Source organism: Alosa alosa, chromosome 24 (assembly GCF_017589495.1).
Source record: "Alosa alosa isolate M-15738 ecotype Scorff River chromosome 24, AALO_Geno_1.1, whole genome shotgun sequence".
NCBI classification, from domain to species: domain Eukaryota; kingdom Metazoa; phylum Chordata; class Actinopteri; order Clupeiformes; family Clupeidae; genus Alosa; species Alosa alosa.
In genome coordinates, this window is record NC_063212.1 from 8,333,379 (window position 1) to 8,350,731 (window position 17,353).

Consider the following 17,353-nt stretch of genomic DNA (forward strand, 5'->3'; position numbering starts at 1 on the left):
TTACGGTTAGTGACTCCATGTCGGTCTTTGATTCTCTCTTTATCTTTGTCTCTCTGTTCTTTTTCTTGTCTTTTCTTGTCATTTTTGGGTATGGGTCTTGACAGAGTTGTGACAGGTCTGCATGGACAGTGTCTTCTTCCTCTCCACTCAGACAGGAAGTCAACCAGTCAGGTGACAGGATGATCTGTTCTTCTGTGTCCAGACCAAAAAGGCCTTTATGTCTACCTGTCAAGGACACATCTTGAATTTAGTCACGATAAGTCACATGTGTAAACACATAAGAAATCAACACCAAATGTTTCAGAGCAACTTCCAACACCCTGTTACATCTTCACTGCAAACTTTCAGGCAAAACTTTGCAACATCTTCATCATTATACATCATGCGTGTATGTGTGTGCGTGTGTGTGCATGCGTGAGAGAGAGAGTGAGTGTGTGCATGTGTGTGTGAGGGTGTGAATGTGTGAGTACAAAATTGCGTACGTGAGTTCTAATATGTTCCTTCCTGTCTGTGAATGTATGGCTGAGATTGTGGGTGTGTGGAAAGACTGGGTGTTTTTAAATTATGTGTGTATGTCTATACATGCAAGCGTATGTGTGTGTAAGTGTGTGTGTCTTCCGCCCCTGCCTTTCCTGTGCCTCCGGTCCCCACCTCAGGCAATGGGCTCCCACCCTTGCGCGCGCACACACACACACACACACACACACACACACACACACACACGTAGACCTTACATTTTTCATTTAGATGCATGATCAACATAGTTCTCCCCCCACCCACCATGACTATGCCCTCAGGCCCCGCCTTGTGCCCTCCATGACCCCAGCGTAGTTTGTGCCTTGAGTGGCTACAGGTTACATGGTGGGAAATTGCCAGTAGTACTGCACAGACACACTAGAAAGGTTACAAAGAATACCCCCCTTACCAATCCATATTTAAAATATTTACAGTATATACAGAATTGTTTGTAGCCTACTCTTAAGTAGTTGCTCAGGTTTTAGGGGCCATCCACTTTAATTTATGCTCATAGCCTGTGAGCGTTGCATGTGTGAGGGAGGGAGTGGGGTGGTCAGCGATGGTGGAGGTAGTTTGTATGAGAGAATACGTAACGAGGGAATGAGTAAAGGGGCAAGACTCCCCGCAGCGACTATAATAAATGGCCTCTATATGGGGCTATATTACTGAGAGGCCCCCTTCTCCCTTTGCCTGCGTTGTCTGGAGGTAAAGGAGGAAAGTGCCATTACTCACATTCACCCAGCAGTCATCCAGGTCGTGGCATACTGTTTTCAGTGTGACTCACTCGGCAGCTAGGGGAGTATAAATCTGCCTGTCCTGTGTTGGCATTAGCAGGATTACATCCAGAAGTCCTCCAGACTTTCCACTACCTGGGAGCGCGGAGACCGTGGTATTGTTGGTCCTCTGGCGTTGCGTTTAAAGTGATCTTGCATTTGAACGGTCATGTCACACACACACAGAAACTAGGCTAAACAACACACATGTGCATTGCAGGAGTGACCTCCTGTCACACTCTCGAGTAGCCTAGTAATGATGGCCTGAATTACAGTAGCCTATCTGGTTGGCAGTATGAATGAGCAGTGTCTTTGACTGTGATTGCAGCCTTGCTTTCCTCTCTCTCGGGCTTGATAGAACTGTCAGGAAAAACTACAATCATATCACAAAAGTGCAGATTTGTTTATATTTAGCCTATATAAAACGGCACACTTGGGCCAATCATGTGACGTGCTAATTAGCCTCATACTTGCAGCATGTTACGGAAGGTTAGAACATTTGAGTTGGGCGCCACTTGATGGACACAGAATTCAGTGCAGCTACTGCGAGTTATCCAGTTATAGAGGTTTTTGCAAGTCGATAGTGGGCTATCAAATAGGCCTAGCTTCTTGTATCAGGGCGCAGCATTTGTAGTTATTCTGTCAACATCGTCATTCATTTTGTTTAAATTCAAAAAATGTCTATGTTCAAGTTAAGGAAAGAGGATAGTTTAGAGGCAGCCTACTAGCTGGCGAAGTAGCCTAGGTCTAGGCGTAAACTAACGTAATATGTGAAACAGCTGTTAGCAACCGAGACAGCTGAAAAACGCACGAGGAGATTCAGTTTCGAAAATTAGCCTATAGGCCTACTATAGGTTAGTAGGGCGCACAAAAATGTAATGTTTCTGTCTACGATTTTTGAGACCTTGAACAAAGTGAATTCGATCGTTTGCTTTACGCATAATGACCAATACATCATTTCTAAATTAAATAGGATACTTTATGATATCATAAAACATTCTCTGTGAATGGTGTTGTATTGTGGTTGTAATAAAATGATGTCAATATCCATGTTGATTGAAACGTAAAACTACCAATCAGTGTGTATACTTGCACAATTGTGGTCACGTGACTGTTTCCTGCTTGCCGTTGTGGCACATTTTTTTTAACAAATGCGCAGCTGTTTGGACAAAACTGTAAAGAAAAGGGGTACATTTGCATCAATTGTAACATATTTCTTTTATTTTATTCATCCTTTTCTTCTTGGTCATCTGACTGACCAGAATTGCTGCTTTTGGTCATTTTCAAGGCTACTGCCTCTGGTTGAAATCGCTGTTTATACCTTGAACTTGGTGAGTAGCCCATTTACAGCTTCATGACAGATAGTCTAAGTCTATAATAACGTTTTACAAAAGGTTATGTCATGCTGTTTCGACTCGCATATCCCATTTCCTTTGGGTGCAAATGTTACGCATAGCATAGGCCTATTTCATGTGCATATTTTCTTTTCTTTAAACCGAAGCGTTTTGCAAAATATAAACTTTTTATATTTGCCTTTAGTTCCCCAGATCATGCAAATGTTGACAACATTATGGGGGAAATGGCACATATGGGCTACTAGGGATTTTCTTGGTGAGGTTAAAATCTGAAGTTGCTTGTCCACGACAAAGGACAGCAGCGTTGTTTTGTGCAAGTCGATGGGGGTGATTCCTTCTAGTCTTTAACACACATCGTCTAAGTTTGAGCCACTCTTGCCTTTTCACTCTTTGCAATTATATTTGCTTAGTTATGTGTCTGTTATATTATCAATTGTCTTTAGAGTTTGAGTTTATGTGGAAGAAATGTGCCATTCTCTTCGAGGAAGCCACGCATGTGTGCGTGTTGTGAGGGGGTATTCGAAGGAGGAGGTGGCAACGTTGAATGTTTGTTTAAGCTGGGACCACATGACCATCGTGTCCATAATGCATTTAGCCAACGCTAGCTAGCGGTAGCTGCCCTGCTGCAAGTGAAGGAATTATCGTGCCACACGTTGTTTGGAATAAGCTTCGTAGTAATTTTGAGGAACCTCACAAGATAAAACATGCCAGGTAATGGTATTAAGCTATTTCAATCGTCGGTTGTCAACACTGACATTCTGCAATCGAGATGTATTTGTTAGCTATAATATCTCCTCATATTCCATGTTTGTTTTGCAAGCCTGGACCTCACGTTAGATGTAGCGAGCGTTATTCAATCGTGCAGTAACGTTAATGTTAGCTATTCTTTGTCCCCAAAAAAATATCGTTAGGCAAGGTATCCAGGCGTTAGTAATCTAATTCGTCAGATCAAGTAAATTTACTCGATTGTCAGCCTTCAATTAATTTGCCAGTTGAAGCATTTTACTTTGTTGTCGGATAGAAGCATGTTAATGTTAGCTAACGTTAGTTAGCCATTGTTATGTCGTGCGTTGTCACTAAAATTAGGTCAGAAATTTACCTAGTTACTACTATTTTCATAAATTATGGCATCTTCCTGAACAAGTGGAGTAGTGAATAAATGACTAATTGTTAGTGGTCCTTCATAAACATCCGCTGTCTTCTGAAAGGCACTTAGTTAACGTTAGCTCTAGACAAAAAGGAGGCAAGCTAACATGAAAAAGCCAGCTTGAAAGCCAGCTAACATGCTATAGCTAGCTAGTCTAGCTAGCTAGTCGTGTCCCTTATCATAAGTGTAGCGCGGCCTGTTGCAGCGAACAGTTAACCTTGATGGGAAAAGGCTTTGTCAGATCTAAAAGTAGACTGTCTAGCTAACTAACTAATTTGTTGCTGAAATATAAAGTCCCATGTGAAATGAGGTTATTGATGGATACGATATTATAGATGCTAACATCTGAAAACATGTTTTTCCGAATAGTAACACAGTTGCGGGATATGGAGTTTTGCCTGAATCTAGCACGCTAACGTTAGATAGCCATCCAAGCTATGTCAACGACAACATACGTCGTTTTAACGTTAACGTTACAAGTTCTACCACTTATGTCTTTTGTTGCTCGGAAAAAGTTAATGTTACAGTTACAAAGTTAGGTTGGTCAAATGTTAGATGTCTGTGTTTCCATGTGAAGTATTGAAATGTTTTGTTGCATTTGTGATAAATATGCAAAGTTAGATAACGTCCACGTAATTTTGTTAACGTTAGTTTGGGGGTACGTCAGCACGAGTGGCCAACTGTTAGCTCTTATGTGTAGCATCCTACTATGGTTTTGTTTGTTTAGTTTATCACACTAATGACGGTGCTCTTTGGACATGTGGGTGAATTAAAGCCAATGTTGACGTATACTAGTTCAATGACGGATTGGTGTTATTAGCCTAGGTATGTGGCACAACAACCGTTAGTGAACCTCAGCTCCAGTGTCCTGGATGGTTATTTCAAGGTGCACGTCCGTAACGTTGTGCTAGCTGGAATCAGTAACTATTTAGGCGTCGCATAACGTTACATAACGTTTGTTCCCTATGTAATCTTGCAGCGCTGTCACATTGTTACTGATTGTAAACACGCCATTAAAGTTTTTATTTTATTTAGTATTTTTATTATCTCTGTTCGCCACACAGCGATGCAATTATGTAACCTAGGCGTTCTTTTGTATGGAAGCTAAGCTTATTAATACACTGTATCTGGTAGGCATCCGCTGGCTGGTCGGTTATTCATCTAACTCTGAACACTCGTTTAGACATCGCAACACGTGTTTTGTGTTTTGTTTCGCCTCACAAGTGTCACTTGTCTAGCGGCGACATTGAAAACCAGTGTTCTCTTCTGTTCACGTGTTATCAAAGTTTTTTAGGCCAGCATAACAGCTGTTTTCGCCTTGGTCCACTTGCGTATCAGTCAATTTGTGGTTTGTCAGTTTGACCTGAGATTCAAACCAGTAGATTGCGGCATTGTTGCGGGGGTGCGTTACCTTTTTAGGCTGTTGATTAGGGGACATATGGTCAAATCTGTGTGCCAAGAAATGCATTTGTATTTACATCCTGTATCTCAGTTGTCAGGCTCCCTGATACATGGGTACAACTAAGATAAACTGGCATCAGATTCCTTGGCATCTCGCACCTGGTTGGCAATGATCAGTAGAGTTGGAAATAGGAGCTGTTTATCAGACTCTTTGGTTTCCACAGCCCCTGTGTCTGTCTGTTTCTCTATCTCTCTCTCTCACTCTCGCATGTGTTCCTTCCCTTTTCCTGTCCCACCTCCTCTCCTACCCTTACTAGTTGCCAACACCGTTGCTGGCAAGCTCCCCTAGCCTTCGGGTTGCATGCCAACAGCCCACTTGGCCGACTGAACATTTGTCCGCTTGACCTGCAGGTTTTTATGTCGCAGGCAGAGCAAGTAGGAGGAGGGGAGGTGTCCTCTTCTCCCCTTTCCTGCCTTCTGTTTTCGGTTTGTTGTCTTTCTTTGTTATCACTCCAATTTGTCATTCCAGTCCAGAGTTGGTGACTATCATGTCTGTTGCTGTCAAATGACACACCTTCACTATATCAAGAACACCAATGGCCAGGTATAGTTAGCTGTTATCTAAATAATTGCCACCTTTGACTGTTCAAATGAGCTTTCAAGTAAATGGGAAAATCAATGGAGTTGGTGTCAAATCCGTGGACCTTAACTCAGACTCTTTGTGGGGCAGATTTCAGTAGAAGTTTATAAAGTTTTGATTTAGTTTGTTGAATGTGAAGGATTCAGTGTTCATTGAATGGAAGTGTGGGATGATTAGTTTGCTGGCTTTGTGAAGGTTGAGTTTATAAAGCGGTCAGGTGGGTTACATTTGAAGATGAAGAAATGGTTAACAACTGCAGCAGCAAATAAACTGTTGAATGTAAGTGAATTTAGTTGAATGTAATTTAAGTTGTTTGAACTGCATAGTGTTGCTAACCTTTGGACATCCAAATGTCACTACTTTTGATTGACTTGCCTCAAGAGGAGAGTGTTATGGTTATGTCATTTGTCCAAAGCTACTTACAAAATAAAATAATACTATAGTTAAAATTGAACAGTAAACTGTTCACAAACAAAAAGTTGGTAAGACTACATTAAGGAAAATAGCAATAATATCAATAATGTCATTATCAACCAGGGCTCCGAACCGGTTCAAGGAACGAAAACAAACGGAATTTTACGAGGAGCGGAAACGGAAACGAAAACAAAACGGTCTTCAACTGTTCCGGAACAGAAACGTTATTCTGAAATCCACAAAACCGTTAATAACGTTTTTTTTTTCGCTCTCTATATAACAGCCTAATAATTTGATTTCTGCAGTTTAAAAAAAAAAAAAATAAAAATGGACCTTTGGTCCAAATGTGTATATTTTGTCTTGCTGTTGTAATGTAACCTATCCGTCTGCCACTTTGGATCTTTGGCCAGCTCAGAAAGCGTAGGCTACTGAAACTGATTTGGAAATTGTTTGTAGCCTATGCGTAATAGCCTATTTTGCCTGTCCAAGCCTTGTCGTTTTAAAGTCGGGATTTGAAATGTTTGCGCAATTATAGCCTATTCTATGTAGAAGAGTTAAACGGGAAATTTGAGATGGGCCTTGTCAGCAACAGACAGGTTAGTTTATAAACAGGGTTGGAATTATAGCGCAAGCCTTTGAAGATTTCCATATGGATAAAACTTAGGCTACAACCAGGTAAGGAGTTTAGCACGTATCCAGAAATATTTTTGATAAATTATTATTATAGGCATAGGTTAGGCCTACAGTAAGTCTGTAGGTTATGGGATGGATAGCCCATCTGAATGTTTTTGGATGCCGCCTGTGATTTATTATTTTTGGGCATAGCTACGATATAGGCTAAATCAAGGGGAAATAATGAGTAGCCTACGTCTATTCTAAGGTAAAGTCCACAAAAATAGACTTGATAGGCCCACCAAACACTGCCGGAACTTTAAGAACGAACGATATTTTGCGTTCCGAACCGGTTCAGGACCGATATGTTGGTGGCGGAACGCATGCAAGAACAAAAACGTTAAACATAGGCCTACCTGAACCGTTCGGAACGGAACGTTTGAAAAATTATTTAGTTTTCAAGCCCTGTTATCAACAGTCGGTCAATAATGAATATAAACAATACCATAAATACACAAAACCATAACTCATAAAATCACTTAATTAATTAAGTGTAAGCTGAACAGATACGTTTTTAGACCCCTTATTATTGCCATTTGTGGATCACCTGTGTGGAGTCTTGAAAGTGTAGCTATGCTGCGTTCCGTTTGTCTCATAAGTTGTATCTGGTGACTGAATGACATCACTTCACATCCTAGTAAAAGCTGAGTTGAATGCGCTCCAGTTGTTAACAGGTCGTAAGAACAAGATGCTGCAATTTGTTAGCAATTGTCTGTTGTTAGCGATTATTACCAGATACAGCAATACCAGTTTGAAGCGAAGCATTGCACAGTATTTTGCACATACATCGTAGTAGCATTGCCACAAATAGAGATGGGATACTATGAGACACAATAGGATAAAATTGCTCATAAGCGGCTCACATTTAATATGGCTGGATGCATTCTTCATGTAAATTCGAACTTGGGGTTCAAACGAGTTGACAAGTGGGAATTACGACTTCAGTGGATATTTCATCTGCAACTTCCTGTTTGTAACTAGTAAAAACAACTGGGAAAACGACTTTCGAGTACAAATGAAGGACACCATTATAGTGCTGGGCGGTATGACCAAAAATGTATATCACGGTATTTTTCAAAATTCTTACGGTTTCACGGTATATGACAGGATTTTTTTTCCATGCATAATCAGATGTTCACAGCATTTTCTACAGGTTGAGAGAGGAATTGCTGCAGTACATTGACTAAGGATGATCTATTTTACTGTCATGTAGAATAACCCCACACTAGTGGTAATGCAGTTTTGCATGGCCCCAGAAAATGATGCTGTTTACAAACAGCCACTCATGATTCTAATATAGAATCTAATCAGAATGCAAAGACAATTGCAGTCAAAATACAGAACTTTTACTGTGCAAATTTTACAAACCTCTTGTATAAAACCAATACAAAAAGTAGTGCAACTTGCAATAATTATACTTTTTTGAAAATTATACAATTTTAAAATAAAACCTCTCTGCTAATATGCTTACTCTGTCAAATAGGCCTATCAGAAACATGCCTTATTGTTATTGTATGGTTTGCATGACGTTAGTGGTAGGCTAACGTTTCATGTGGATGTCTTGTTAGCCTGCCAAGCTTCGGTTCGGTTCGCTAGGCAAAACATTAACAAAAAAGTTAGTTTTGGTGCACTGATGACAGTCAGGATCATTTCTAACTAGCCAGCTATTGTTGCTCAGTTCACGTCTATAACATGCTTTACTTGCGACCTGGATAATTTCAGCGAAAAATAAGGTGAGATGAATGATAAGATCATTAAACTTCACTGTGTTCGGTGGGTTGCTAACTAACATCACCTACTAGCCAGCTAGTTACAGCTGTTGAACAATCTCAATAGAATTTTCGTGACGGTAAATCCCTTTCAATGCAGTATCCCTTAACGTTTTTCCTTAACTAAAGAAACAATTTAAGGCATTCTGTGCAACACCCTTAAATAAACCCCTTACCTAACGAGAAATTAAGCCTTAAGGGTCATACTTCAGGGGAAAAACTGAAGGTGTTTTGTGTTTACCCTCACTATGCCTGCGCAGTCGCACCATGCGTCGCGTGAAAAAAGTCCGTCTGAAACACTGTCGCGACGCGCATTCCCTAACGTTAGTGTAAGCAAATACACCGGTATGGCGGTATATTAAAAATTCATATCATAACGAAAATATACACCGGTATACGGTGTGAACCGGTATACCGCCCAGCACTACACCATTATCTGGAAGCCTTGTGTGTGTGTCCCTTTCTTATTTTCTTTCTCTCCTTCTTTCTCTCTCGCTCTCTCTCTCTGTGAGAGAACCTTCACTTACATTCCTCTTTTGTCACTTGAACCTTATCTCAGCCTAGAGGCCCTTAGGTGTTGAGTAGCCGTTATACAAGGTGAGCAAGTCTAGAGGCATTCTCCTAGCGGACTGTTCACATTGTGAAATTTGCAATTTAAATGCAGTCCCATGGTAAGCTCCTTTGCCCATAGACCCTTACCACAGGGCAGGGATACATTTTGGCGCACCTTCTGCTCCATTCTTTCTTAGCATATGACCTTGGCTGTGGGTACCACAGCACTGTCTAGCTCCTCTGGGGAGCAGGAGTCACAACTGCTCCCGAACACCTAAAGAGACTCCCAAGTTGGATTGCTGCGACCCCACTGGTCTTAACCTGCTTTTTTAAGCTGCTAATGAATACGGGTTGGATTAGAGATGCGGGGAAGGCCTTGTTCCGGCACTGCGTTTAGCTCCTCTGTTGCTTTTAATCCCTCCCTCCCTCTGGCATCTGACATGGCCTGGTCAGCAGTGGGTGTGAGTTAAGGAGATGTTTGTTTGGTGGTGTCGGTCGGGTTGTGTGTTTCTCCTGTCACAGCTCTAGCAGATGATGTCTCTGCACTGAAACGGACCTGTGTTGATTAGCTTCCTATGAGCCAATATTAGAATTCACTCATAAGGTTATAAATTGTTGTTTTTAGTGCAAATTGTTGATCTTGAGCAGTGAAGCATAAGCTTACAGTCTTGCCCAGAAGACTTGAGCTAAACATCTAGCTATTATTTATAAAAGGTTGTTGTGTGGCTTCTGTTGGGCTTGTTAGGCCTAGGCCTGCATATTGAACTTACGGTTATATTTCTCTGAGACGTTGAACTGTAGGCCTATGGTATGGGGTATCTTGCTCTTTCTTGGGATGGAAAGAACATTTATGGGGGTGATCTGGTAAATTCTCACCTAAGTAGTAGAGCCTACTGGAAAGTGACTGTTCTGGAGCAGAGTGTCCTCTTTGTGTGTGTGTGTGTGTGTGTGTGTGTGTGTGTGTGTGTGTGCCTCATCTTGTGTTAATAATTGATCCTCTGTCAGCAGAATGTCAGAGAGGCTGCTGGTGCAGGGGTCTATGTGTCACACCAGACAAGAACGATGGTTACGGTGTCGTTACACACACGCTTACACTCATTGGGTTAATAGGTGCAGTCCAGCAAATGGCTTGGCAGCCTTTTTTTAGCCCATACTCAAAGCCTCAGAGCAATATTCACACTGATCCCAGATCTGCTCAGGTAGGTGTGTGTGTGTGTGTGTCCGTCCGTCTGTGTCCTGAGGTGGGCTTGGAATGGCCCTTTGGCCAAGGTTGGGTCGAGGAGTTGCCGTGTGAGCTATTGGCTTCATATGTGGAAAACTCTCACTGTAAAATGAGGGGGCCCTGGAAACAGAGAAGCACAATCTCTGTGTGTACATGTACATCTTTATGGTGTTTACTTTTTTAATGTGGAAAATATCTTGGCCCACGGTCAATTTAACAGGCCCATTTTTATTTAAGGGGTTCTGTTTTCTTTGTTTTGCATTTCCTTAATCAATGTCTGCCCTGCTCCTTGTGAAAATGAGAGGGTAAACGTGATCAGCTTGACCCAGATGTAGTGCCGTCGCCACAGCTGTGATGACGTGCGGCTCAGGCCTCGTCCCAGGGCGGGGTGGGTAGGGGAGGGACTCTGGATGAGGGTGTTGTGTAAAGTGGCTCGGGCCCGTCGCCCTGTGTGAACGTAGCCAAGCGCGCTGCTTTTTATAATCCAACCCCCCTCCCTCCTCCTCTGCTTATGCAACAAGAGTTCCAGCTCACTCTCCTATGTCATAAGAGAGGGAGGGGAGGGGTGTGGAGGGGAGGGGTGAGCGCAGTGGAAGAGAGGCAGCGGTCACCTTTCTGTGTGTGTGTGTGTGTGTCTGGCAGGAGACAATGAGGAAAGATTGGGTGAGTGTGTGAAGAGAGTGAGCTGAGATTCTTTTTTGTATAAGGACTACTGGGGGGGGGGGGACTAGCCTATGTGTTAGATCCACCAATAGGCTGTCACAGAGATGTGTGCATAAAGGAAGGATAGATGTGTGTGTAAGGCAAATGAGGAAACGTGCATCAGCAACACAGTCAGTGCTGATGGATGTGTTCATTCAATGGCTCAGCTGCATACTTGCGTATCGATGATGTCATCGCCACACCTCAGCTTCCCTCGACTTGACACTCATTATAGACCCTTTCAACAATAAAAACAAAAACAATGCTTGAACATTCTATTTGGGCCCCAATCTACTTCCTCTGCATTAAGATAACATATGGAATGTTAAAACGGAAGCTTTGTGGGGCCAACTATGATGCTGATAATGGAACTCTCTTGCTTAGCAATACTAGTTTTCATACATGACATTACCTACAATTACACTCTGATTGTTTTGGTACATGTGGATGTGGCCTAAATTTCACACTTAAGCCAGACCTAGTCTCTGGTGAACTGAAATTGGAAGCCCCACACACTCACACTCACACACTCACACAGTGACTCGCATTGAGCAATCTGACTGCGGTGTATCTGGTTTGATGCATGTCCATAGTTAGTATGCAATGTCTGCTCCTCTTCCTCTGGATTACCTGTTCCGATGGAGGGAGTGAACAAGTGAGGAAGGGAGGGAGGGGTTGGGCTGCAGAGGATTAGTGATATCCAGCATTTGCCAAAAGAAATGTGCTCCCTGCCAGCGCCTCCAAGCAACGGAGACGACAAGAACCAGACAGGGACACTGCCAAGCAGACAACAGATAGGTCACAGTACAGTACCAATCCGGAGCACTTTACACTGGCCTCCATATGAGCAGGAAGAGTTCTAATGGGGCTTGTGAATCTTGTTTGCATGGGACACCTAGACAGTAATGGGGCCACGTGAAATGCACAAATCACAAGACCATTCGCAATTGTCACCATGGTCAAATGCCGACTTTCAATTGCACTACAGATGCTACCAAAGACGGGAAGACTAGTAACGTTTGTATTTCGGTCTGTAGTGTTGCATTCACCACTGACAGGCTAGTAGCAGAAGTCAAAGTGAGTCGTGGAAAGTTAAAGAAACATCTGGCTGATAAGGTCCGATCAGAAAGGGAACATGAGTGTCTTTGTCATCGTTTTCAGATGTTTGTGGATTTGCTGTCCACATTAAGATTTCAAATGAGTACGGGGACGATGACATTTTAAAATAGTTCTGCTTCAGGAACTCAAACGCCATAGTAGTGAAGATGAGGGCCAAAATGGTCCTACAAAAACAATGGTATAACTTTAAGCTTTCCCCCATTGCTTTCAGCTATGTTGAGATCTGTTGATATCCAGACTTTTCAGTAGTTTGATTGCTTGAAATGCTGCTTAAAATGACCAAAGTTGCATTGGACTGACCTCTGTTTACTGCTCTTTGCAATACACTAACTACAACACTGGCCTAATTTTCTGCCGACCAGTCTGGCCCGCAAAGTTAAGAGCGCAAGCATTTGCCCTCTTGGCACATAGAAGTATGAAGGGCTCTGCCTCAAATGACAACATGGAACAGCCATTAGACGCACAACTGAACATTTAAGAGAGCCGTGCGTTTGTGTCTGTGAGACTTTAGACGTTGGCATAGGAAGGGAGAGCCACTGCACGGTGGAGAGTGGAAATCTTCCATAGAGGTGAGCAGGAATGCCTCGAGACTCGGGAGTTCAGTGCGCCAGTCAGCACAGCCTCACCACGGACCAATGTGTGGCCTCCTCTCAGGGTGTGCCTGTGCTGGCAGCCCTGATTTGCTCTCTGAGGTCTGCTGTCACACTGATTCCATTGACACTGTGTGTGTGAGAGGGAGAAAGAGACTGTGTGTGTGCGAGCACACATGTGGATGTTCTTGTAGTATCTGTAGAGGACGGTGCAGCTTGTTCACGGAGCGAGAAGTTTTTGTTTCCACCCTGAATGGAGGTCATGGTTCCCCTGTGGTGTTTAGGAGGAATTTGAACCTCGCTAGTCTTAATCACTTGTGTACACACTTCTAACAGACACAGAGTCTGTTTTTCTTTCAAGCAGAGTTAGGCGTAGTCCTGTTTGAGACTTTTGGCTGGGTCTGTGTGGGTTGCAAGCTTGGTTTTGTAAGCCTGTCAGGTATTTTCAGAAGGACATGTTGCATGGTGATGGGGACATGTCACTGCAAGAAATGATTGCGGCCCTCTGGTCATTTATTTGATTGGCTTAAATAACAACCTACCCAACTAACATGAAGAATTTGACTGGCAGGTGTGTGTGGATAGGGAAGTATATCTGTGGAGATGTGCTGGCCTTGTTGTTATGTTTTTTCGCTGAGTCCATTTTCTCCATTGGTCTCTCGCAGAGCCAGCTGAGATGAGTGGGCCAGAGGTCGCCAAGACGCCGGGGGGTGGGGCTCCAGGGAAGGAGGGCAAAGAGCCGGTGGCCAATGGGCATTCAGAGGGCGAGTCCAACCCCTTTGCCGAGTACATGTGGATGGAGAACGAGGAAGAGTACAATCGGCAGGTGAGGAAACGATACACACAAACACACCTTCATGCTCTGAGACATTCTTTCATATTGGTGTGCATGTACACATTCATACTACAGGCACAGATCATGCTTCTAGACCTTACAGTTATTTAATGAATTCTGTTTCAGAGTTTGGTTTGTATGTTTAGCTTTTTGTTAATATGAAAACTCATTATTTTCATTGGTGATATTTGATATTATTAACTTAATTATTATTGGGGGGTTACTTTGAACACTGCTTACAACGTCCGTTAACTTCCTCCTCTTCGTCCTCACTTGGTCCCACCTCCCTCACTCTCGGTCCCCGCGTCCGCCTCCCTCTCCCTGGTCAGGTGGAGGAGGAGCTGCTGGAGCAGGAGTTCCTGGAGCGCTGTTTCCAGGAGATGCTGGACGAGGAGGACCAGGACTGGTTCATCCCGGCGAGGGACCTCCCGTCGGTGGGCCAGATCCAGCAGCAGCTCAACGGTCTGTCGGTCAACGACGGCAACCAGGAGGACATCGTGGTGAGCGCCAGTCCTCTGAGGGTTCCATGGCACTGTGTGGACGAGAGGAGGAGGGTTTAACAAACCCAATGGGAAACCTCTGCTGTCTCCAGGAGCCTCACTCTCACAGAATATATAGAAAACTTTTGAAATGTGGAAGATTATGATCATTATTATTTTATATTACCGTATTTTCCGGACTATAAGTCACACTTTTTTTTTCATAGTTTGGCTTGTCCTGCGACTCAGGTGCAACACATATATTTATGTTTTTTTCCTCTTCATGAGACAAGTTTTGACTGATGCGACATATACTCCGGTGCGACTTATAGTCTGGAAAATACAGTATATATCTTATATGTTTGTTATATAGAATTATTATATAAAATACTATTATTATTTCTCTGAAGGAGGGATAGTGAAGTAATAGGCTGTCTGATTTTATATTGATGGGCAGAGCCAAGACCACACTAGTTTTGTAAAAACCAGATGAGCCTGGTCTAGAGGCCAACGTCCACTGGCGACGACATTCCCGTCTATGGATTTGACGCTCAAGAGAATTTTATGAACGGTGGCATCAACGGGCGTCAGCTGCTGCCAGTGGGCTTTGCTCCGTTAAAAGTAATGGAGTTTTTAACTTTGGCGTCACTTGACGGGCATCAGCCCCTGCCAGTGGGCGTTGGCCTTAAGTCCCATACATCTGGTCATTTCACCTAAATTTCACCTAAAATTGGTCAGCCAATTTTGTGGTGGTGGAGAATATCAAAGCAGCATGCTCTGGTATGGGGTCCCCATGTCAAAATGCCTTCAGCATTCCCCAGAGTGCAGCTGTGCTCTACTGTGTCCTCATCACCACAGATGTCACAGGACTCTCATAATGGAACCTAGATTGGGCTCAGGCTTCATTTACTTGACTGTAATCCCAGTGGTTACAAAATACTGCAGGAATGCTTGGATCTTAGACTAACATTTTTCTATTTTTTCTCTCTCTCTCTCTCTGTCGATTTTCCCTTTGTATCCACACAGCGCAAGAGCAGCTTGAACCCCGAGGCGAAGGAGTTTGTCCCGGGAGTGAAATATTAGAGGGCCTCCCTCCCACCCTCACACACACACACACACACACAGACATAAACAGAGACTCTTGTGACCACGGTGACCGTGGCCATACACACACACACTCACAGATAAACATACATGTAAACAGACACATACTTGTTTTGAGAAATGGGGATGGGGGGGCAGATGATGATGCTATGGGGGGAAGCCTTGGATCGGGAGGCTCTGGGTGGGAACCTCGTCTGTAAGCCTTTTTTTCTTCTTTTTTTTTTTTTTTCCTTAAAGTATCCGTTCAGTATATGTTAAAAAAAAAAAACGAAGGGGAACAGTGGCCAACGGAGCTTTTTCTTTTTTTTTTCTTTTTTGTTTTTTGTTTGTTTTGGAGCCACTCTATCTACATAATACTCTGGAGTAGATCAATGTTATTTCACCCACTCTCAATTATTTTCCTCTCGCGCTTTTATGAGTTACGAAAAACAGAACATTACAAAAAAAGACAGATCATGTTAGTCTTTGTGGTATAGCAGTATTTGCTCAATCAGGGTTTCATGTTCTGCAGTGTTTTTTTTTTTTTGTTGTTGTTGTTTTCCTTTTTTTCTTTTCTTGTCTTCAGGAGAAAGTTGTCATGTCCGTCTCAAGTAGCCGTGTCCTCTGTTTGGTTTGTTGGCCAGGCGGTTGGGGGCGGGAGAGGAAGGGAAGGGGGTCAGGTGATTGGATGTTTGTTTGAACGTGTTTCGTTGGTTGGCCTCTTGATGTGGGTGGATTGATAAGGAAAGGCTTTGGGAAAATTCCCATGGAATCGCATTTTGATTTGAGTTGAAATCCTGACAAAAAAAGTATGAAAATTCATTTCAAAAAATGAAGAAAAAAAGACAAATAAAAGTTGAAAAGTGCAGGTGATTTGTATCGTCTTTTTTTTGTTTGGTCACTTGTTCAAGTCTGTTGAAGATTCAATACCATTCAATATCTAGTGAAATCCGCATCGGAGCATAGTTGTCACAAGAGCCAGGCAATAAGGGACTTAAGGGTGAATACAGTACTTTCATGTCAGATAATTACAACCACAAGAAATAATACTTTTCAACGGTATAGGAGATCTCTGACTCTGACTCTTAAGCCCTCCACAGTGCTGTAACTTAACAAATTTTGATTGACCATGACCTAATTCTAGGTATAAAACAATACAGTCCACAATGAACTGTATGGATGGTATTGACATTATCAACATTCAACTGGTCCGGTTTTTGTCATGTCATTATTTTGTTACATTTTTCAGTGCCCTGATTTGTATTTCCTGATTTGTAATGAGAGCTGTGTAGATAATGTGTGTGTGTGTGTGTGTGTGTAGTAATTATGTGTACTTTTCTTGTGGAGGCTACACCTTTTAAGCAACCTCCTAAAGATCAGCACCAGAGGAAATTACTAGTGAAGTGAATGTACCCTGTGCTGTGGAGGTGACCTCTACAATATTAATGCTCTTAAAGGTGCTCTAAGCGATGCTGGGTAACGTCACTTCTGTTGACATTCAAACAAAACAGAGCTAGCTCGCTACTTCCTCCCCCTCCCTCCTGTGCAATTGAAACTCTCCTAAACGTGCATCTCGTCTGTGATTTGCTGGAACAGTATATGTTTTTATGGGCTAGGTTTGCCTAGGTTGTTTTTGTTGCCGTTTTTGGAGCCTGGGCTGTCCACAGAGATAGTGTTTTTTTTTGTCTTCAGGAGACAGACAGCTAGCGGATGGTGAGGTGATGTTTGCTGTAAGTGCCAAAAAATGTTTTCGCCTCGTTGCATCGTTTAGAGCACCTTTAACGTTGAGAAGTCATTGTTTATTTTGGCTGCTGTGGTTATGTCACACTCAGGTGAATGATTTCATGCGTCGGGGCTGGGAAGAGCCAGCTGGAAAGGTCTCATTAGCCACCAGGAGTGAAGAACCTGCTCCGTGCTGGGTCGACCGTCCAAAACCAGCATTGCTAGACCCCCAAGACCATTCCCACTCCGAGTGCTCAGACTGTGATGCCATTTCTGGCCCGAACGTCCGCTGCCATAGTTTTCTCCAGATACCACTGACACATGCCTGCCTATTGTTATTCCAGGAAATTGGCCCCTAATGT

At 43.0% G+C, this 17,353-nt stretch overlaps 1 protein-coding gene across 2 annotated transcripts; it reads left to right on the top strand.

The window, feature by feature from the left end:
* Positions 1-2,437: 2,437 nt before the first annotated feature.
* Positions 2,438-16,135, top strand: LOC125289897 (polyadenylate-binding protein-interacting protein 2B-like). Of its 2 annotated transcripts, none has more exons than XM_048237003.1 (4): positions 2,438-2,620; positions 13,538-13,698; positions 14,037-14,207; positions 15,213-16,135. In XM_048237003.1, the coding sequence occupies exons 2-4, from the start codon at positions 13,549-13,551 to the stop codon at positions 15,267-15,269; spliced, it is 378 nt and encodes a 125-aa protein (XP_048092960.1). In that variant the 5' UTR covers positions 2,438-2,620; positions 13,538-13,548; the 3' UTR covers positions 15,270-16,135. The 2 variants fall into 2 exon arrangements, with proteins under 2 accessions (XP_048092960.1, XP_048092959.1); XM_048237002.1 differs by lacking the exon at positions 2,438-2,620 and adding an exon at positions 3,214-3,355.
* The last annotated feature ends 1,218 nt before the right edge of the window (positions 16,136-17,353 follow it).

What these genes read in the sequence shown, in the direction of transcription:
- LOC125289897 (XM_048237002.1), top strand. An exon ending in AGGAAGAGTACAATCGGCAG is followed by an intron (nt 13,699 to 14,036) that starts GTGAGGAAACGA and finishes CTCCCTGGTCAG; the next exon opens with GTGGAGGAGGAGCTGCTGGA. An exon ending in GCAACCAGGAGGACATCGTG is followed by an intron (nt 14,208 to 15,212) that starts GTGAGCGCCAGT and finishes GTATCCACACAG; the next exon opens with CGCAAGAGCAGCTTGAACCC.